Source organism: Aotus nancymaae, unplaced genomic scaffold (assembly GCF_030222135.1).
Source record: "Aotus nancymaae isolate 86718 unplaced genomic scaffold, 86718_ANA_hifiasm-v0.15.2.pri h1tg000011l, whole genome shotgun sequence".
Lineage (NCBI taxonomy): Eukaryota > Metazoa > Chordata > Mammalia > Primates > Aotidae > Aotus > Aotus nancymaae.
In genome coordinates this window covers 78,991,735-78,997,855 of record NW_026988422.1, presented here as the reverse complement: position 1 = coordinate 78,997,855, position 6,121 = coordinate 78,991,735, and the positions used below count along the sequence as shown (strand labels likewise).

Here is a 6,121-nt window from a genome sequence, read left to right as displayed (position 1 = left end):
CATGGTTATTTAGATTTATAAATCTGTGCACACATCAAAAACAGTTCACTCAGATCTTAGAGAAATTGTACTCAATCCTGGCTACCTATTAGAATCACCTACTTTTCTCAAGCCTCAATCTCAGAGATTCTGATCTAATTGGTTTGGAGTGGGATCCGGGTGCAGGTATTGTATTAAAGCTTCCCAGGTGATTCTTAGTGGTTTAGGGTCAGTCACAGAGGCCTAAACACCTGAGTGGCCTCTAAGTAGGCTCCTTCCAGCTTGCTACAATCATTGACCATCAAGGATCCCAGGTTGATTAGGATGACCTTGGTTACCAGGATTTTTTTTTTTAAAGAGGAAAATACTCTATCTATTAGAGGTGATTTCGACAGAAAATAAGATAGCCTAGAACTAAATGATACATAAACACCAATATAAGTCCTGTGTCATAGTTGGAGAAATCTAGAAGGCACTGGTGGGAAGAATCAGACACCGCCCTATCTCTCCCTCCTGACCCTCCCCCCATAGTCCAAAATGGACCATGCCCATGAATCACCTGGGGGTCTCGTTCCAATACAGATTCTGACTCAGTAGGTCTGGAGGGGGGAGGCTCCAGATTCTGCCATTCTGATGAGCTCCTGATGATGCTTCTGTAGCTGGTTCAGGGGCCACACTGGGAGTCAAGGTCATCCTGATGGTCTTGACTACCCCTCAACCCCTTCTTTGGAACCCAAACAAGAAGAATGGCTTCCAAGAATTCCACTGGGGTCCTTGATCCAGAGCCACTGTACCCAAAACTATAGGCTTTCCTGAACTAACATCATATATTTTGTTCATCTCTTTTCTTAACTGTTCCCTCCTCCCACTAGGCAATGTTATGGAAGGACTGGGGGCTATTGAGTTAGAAACGGGCTTACAGCACATGTAGTTTGCCCATTCGTTACAAAAGTATGGCACTGAGGCCAAGTTGGCGAAGGATTTGCCAAGTTCACAGGTGATCGTGGCAAAGGCAAAACTAGATCTAAGTCAGGACACGAACGCATCCGTTAAGGATTCTGTCAAAATGATTGCTTCCTGTAGCTTTCTGTGTGAAACGTCCATTTGCTTATCCTCAGGGAAACCACAGACTATTAAGACTCAGAAAGGAAACAATTTGAAATCTAGGCTGATGGCCTTTATAGCCCTTCGACGGGGCAGATAACATGCCACAGAAGCCGAGAGACAGCTCTGAGACCAGGCAGTAGCTACTGCTTCCCCTCTTGTGGAACGTTCAAGGGCTCTATAAGTTGCCCAGTGAACTCCACAGTCATTTTATTTCATTTTCGTTTCTTGGAACCCTTTCTCAAATAATTTTTAAAATCCCACACAATAATGATATATATTCTTGCTCAATATTAAGAAGCCCTCATGCAAAACTGAACAGTTTTTACAAAAGAAGGAAAAAGGAATTCTATTCCCAGAACATTCTGCTTTCCCAGACACAAGGATCCGATTCTTGCTCCGTTGTTTGTAGGCTTCTGGGTCCTAGGGCCACTAATGGGGCTGGGTCAGTGGCCACACTGGCTCCTGGGGACCCCTTCCCTGGCCACAAAAGTCCATCTCAGCAGCACTATTTAAACTGGACTTGTTATTTCTTACCTCAAAGCTCTGGCCTGGGATGAGACCTCCCCAACCGAGCTGGTTAGCGACGTTTTCCTCTTGCTCTGTGGCTATCTGGGTCTGAAGTCAAGAGCCATTCACAGGAAAATCAGCTTGAAACCTGTAAGTTTGCATATTAAATATTAACACCACTAAGGGCTACAGTGGAAAAAAGGTTTGCTGGGCTCAGGGACCCTCACTCCACCCCGCAACTTCCCTCTGCTTTTCTCTTCTATTTTGTGTTCCTGGTAAATCCCGTTATATCTCGACTACCTTAGGCCACCTCAGCCCCTTCTTGGGAATTAGGTTGTCTGGATAGGCAAAGAGGCAGCTACCCAGCTGCCAGGTGAATCAGGTGACCTCATCAGATCTCTTAACATCCACTTTTGTGATATTTCAAAGAATCACAAATTATTTTATTAATGCCTAGCCAGAGAGAAGGGAAAGAGCTGGAAGGAGAGGCACCCAACTCCATCCCGTGGTGATGTTTGAACCAGGCTAGAGCTGGTTTCACCTGTTTCTCATTGTGCTGACTTTCTTAATTGCCTCAGTGGGAAGGTGTTACTGCAAAACAAAGTGAATTGTTCCTTATTGCTTCTAATTTACAGAGAGATGATTTTGATCATATAAACCAGGAACTTTTCAAATCCACTGATCTTAGGGTGGAAGGAGGGGTTTCTTTTTAAGTATTCATTTTGAACTATGCTTTCACTAGTAAATTCAAAGCCCAAAGGGAAGCACCCATGTTTCTCCACCACATTTTGTAATACCTATTAGATGTCCACAGCATCACCGAGCCACGGAAAACACATGCTTTGTGTATGGAAGACGAAGGGGGAGCGTCAAAAGTTGCACTTTGCCAAGAAACGTACTCTGACGCTCAAAGGCCCAGGCTGGGAGCGATCCAGCGAAGCTTGGAAAGCCCAGGCCTAGCTCAGGCCCGCGCGGGTCTCTTCTGCTCCCAGATAATGTGGAAGGGGTCCCGGCTCTGGGCATCCTGGTGTCGACTGTGAGTTCCCAGCAGAGGCCCAGAGTCCGGGTCCGGCAGCGGAGGGGAGCGGCGGGGCCTCCCAGAAGAAGAAAGGGCCACCGTCACCCCAGGTGCCTCTCTAGCAGCGGAGGGCGGCGGTCGGAATCGCCGCGGGCCTGCTGGGGCCAGGTCTGCGTTCCCAGGCGCTGCCAGCGTTCCAAGGAGCAAGTCAGGCCGGGACGTAGCGCCTGCGTGGGACCCTCACTTGCCACCACGACCCCTACGACCCCCACGAGCCCCGCCCCATTCTGTATTACGCCCTGCGCCAAGGTCGTCGTCCCGCCCCAGAGCCCCGCCCCAAGGCTGTCCTCCCGCCCCGCCGCTGGGTGGCGACCGCAAGCTGACTTGCTATAAAGCGTGGCCCCACATCCCAGGGACCAGCGAGCTACCTGGAGAGGCTCTGGCTCTTGCTTCTTAGAGGGTCTGAGGGAGCCATGGCCGAGGAGCAGTTACGCAGGGACTCAGTCACCGACCACCCGGACCGCCTGTGGATCTGGCAGAAGTTCGTGTATTTGGATGAGAACCAGCGCACCTGGCTGCCCTTAATCATCGAGGTACAGCCCGCTTTGGAGCGGATGGTGGGGCAGCAGGGGCAGCCCCGGGAGCTTGGGAGGCCCCAGGACGGGCGAGGCCTAGAGGAGCACCCACTGTGGGGCAGGGAGGCCCCCCCACAGATGAAGCCACTTTGAGCCGGGCTCTGGAGGATGAACAGGAGTTCACCAGGCCGGGAAGAAGGGTGGGAAAACCACAAGGGAATGTCGACCAAAGGATGGGACCCAGTGCCTGTGACTGTGACTATAATGTTGACTACAGCAGGACGTTTCTGGGCTTCTCCTAATCCTTAAAATGGGTATCTCTAAAGTAAGTGACTCATTCATATGGCCAATCATCGGAATCATCTTAGGTGGGTCCCAGAAATCTGTATTTTATAAAGAACCTTCAACAGCTTAGGGTCATAGCAACCATTGCACTAGAGTGTGAGGTATTTCCTATTTCCTCTGTGCTTTATTAAGAACAAATTTAACGAGTAATACCGTAGTATAAGCGCCGGCGTTGAATCAGTATTGGCTTTGTTTCATATGTGATACCTTAAGATGCGTCCTTAGTTCATGTTAAGTTTTTATTAAAGAAATATAACTCTTTTACAAGTATTTGGATTTACTCAATGAAAGAGTCAAAAAATATTCAAACTCTTTCCAAACATACAAATTATGAAGAAAGTATACAAATTTAAAAATATATTAGAACATGTGTGTAATACAGTAACAAACAAAAGTTACTGAGTGTTGACTGTGTCTCTACAGATGGGAAACTGAAGCACAAAAATGCATATTTGCTCAAGGTAGGACTGCTAGTTGGTAATGGGGCTGGAATTCTAGGCTCTTAAACCACCAAAATTTGCACTTCTATTGGCATTTAATTTTTTAAATATACATTTTTCTTTAAAAATCATGTCAAATGTTTACTTAAGTCAAAATTTGAAAAAATAATTTGAAGATTCAGTGAATTTATTTTTTAAAATGTCTGGTTGAGAAATCTCTTCTTCAACGTGACACCAAAATCACAAACTAGACAGTTTTTCATATAATCATGATAAATGCCACACAAAAAGTAACCCACTAGCAAACTATGGGGCAGGGTTTGCCTCACACACTTGAAAAAGCCAGTATTCTTTTTCTCTTTTTTCTTTCGTCTTTTTTTTTTTTTTTTTTTTTTTTTTGGTAGAGACAGGATCTTACTCTGTCACCCAGGCTAGTCTCAAACTCCTGGCCTCAAGTGATCCTCCTGCCTCAGTCTTCCAAAGCACTGGTATTACAAGTGTGAGTCACTGCAACTCGCCAGAAAAAAAGTGTGCCTTTCATGGCCCTTTCTAGGTGGCTAGACACGTGTGCATGCTGGTGGTCCTGGCCCAGCCAGAGTCCCTGTGAGGATCATGCATGGCCTAAGGAAGTGAGCTTCAGGGGACAGTGATGACCAGCATTTCACACTCGGACTCCTCCCCAGCTGGGTGGGTGGCTGGCAGGAAGGACTCCGGTTTTCTGTGCCTGGAGGAGCCCTGGCAAGCGGAGCCTGAAGGTATGCCCTGTCCTTTTCTTTTCTTCAGAAGGAGGATAAATTACAGGTGATCTTTCGTCGGGAAGTCACCGTCCTGGGGAAGCCTATGACCCCCACCCAGATAGGCCGAAGCCCGCTGCCTCTCATGTGGCAGCTCTACCCTGATGGACGATACCGAGCCTCAGACTCCAGTTTCTGGCGCATAGTGTACCACGTCAAGGCGAGTGTGTTTCTCCCAGGGATCTATCGGGCGATCTTGGGTTTCCCCTCCTCAGTGCCTGGCCTGAGTGGTTTATCTTCCCTCCATCCCAGTGCCAAACGCATTAAAAAATGGGGGAAATGTACAACTGCGGATTTCTATTATTATTATTATTTTTTTTTTTTTGAGACGGAGTTTCGCTCTTGTTACCCAGGCTGGAGTGCAATGGCGCGATCTCGGCTCACCACAACCTCCGCCTCCTGGGTTCAGGCAATTCTCCTGCCTCAGCCTCCTGAGTAGCTGGGATTACAGGCACGCGCCACCATGCCCAGCTAATTTTTTGTATTTTTAGTAGAGACGGGGTTTCACCATGTTGACCATGGTCTCGATCTCTTGACCTCGTGATCCACCCGCCTCGGCCTCCCAAAGTGCTGGGATTATAGGCGTGAGCCACTGCGCCCGGCCACAACTGCGGATTTGTAAAGGACTTTACCAGAGAGAAGATAGTTCCTCTGAGGTCTCTAACAGAATCCTCCCTCTACTCCCCGCCAGCCCCCAGCCTGGCCGCAGGAAGCCCCCTTTGGTGGGCAGTCACAGGCTGAAGGCTACAGGGAGGAGGGCAGTCTCCAAGAGCCCCTGAAATCCTCACACTCAGGTTCCCACCTGTTATTCCCAGCTAGGGGAAGGCACAGGAGTGAGGAATGGAGGGAGAGAAGGGCTCCAGCTGATCAGTGCCCTCTCTCTCTCTGCCTCTCAGATGGAAGGCCTGGAGGACATGCTTCTCGAGCAGCTGCCAGATGACTGAGTGTGGCATGGTGAGTTCCACTGGGGCCTGACCCCTCTTAGTCCATAGTGGCTGTATCAGAAGGAAAGACCACCCCTTCTCCGTGAGGGCAGTGCTAACCCCTCCCCGACTGTTGCCTTCTGAGGGTCCCGGGATGGGAGAGGCTTCCTGGAGGCACTCATGTCTCTCCCTTACCACTTCGGGACCCAGGAGCTTCACAGATGCATACGGCCCCCGTAACGCAGCTGCACGCATCTGTACAGTGCTTCACAAGTTTCGGCCAGCACTTTCATTGTCAGTTGCTTTCTTAAATTACAACAACTGAGCCAGATATTAGATGGTGTTATTGCGTTTTGAGGAAGTGGTCTTCTGACCATAAGCCCTCTGTCCTGTTAGAATTTGCCTTGGCTCAGACAGAAGGCCTCTGGGGCCA

At 48.8% G+C, this 6,121-nt stretch overlaps 1 protein-coding gene across 1 annotated transcript; it reads left to right on the top strand.

The window, feature by feature from the left end:
* The first annotated feature begins 3,084 nt into the window (after window positions 1-3,084).
* Window positions 3,085-5,709, top strand: TCL1A (TCL1 family AKT coactivator A). The gene is made up of 3 exons (XM_064374533.1): window positions 3,085-3,228; window positions 4,773-4,925; window positions 5,662-5,709. The coding sequence occupies exons 1-3, from the start codon at window positions 3,085-3,087 to the stop codon at window positions 5,707-5,709; spliced, it is 345 nt and encodes a 114-aa protein (XP_064230603.1).
* Window positions 5,710-6,121: the final 412 nt, after the last annotated feature.

Bases quoted from the DNA above. Each gene is read 5' to 3' on its own strand.
- TCL1A (XM_064374533.1), top strand. From the start codon at position 3,085: ATGGCCGAGGAGCAGTTACGCAGGGACTCAGTCACCGACCACCCGGAC. The intron at 3,229-4,772 runs GTGGGGCAGCAG...GATAAATTACAG, and splicing joins AGCCCGCTTTGGAGCGGATG to GTGATCTTTCGTCGGGAAGT. The intron at 4,926-5,661 runs GCGAGTGTGTTT...TCTGCCTCTCAG, and splicing joins GCATAGTGTACCACGTCAAG to ATGGAAGGCCTGGAGGACAT.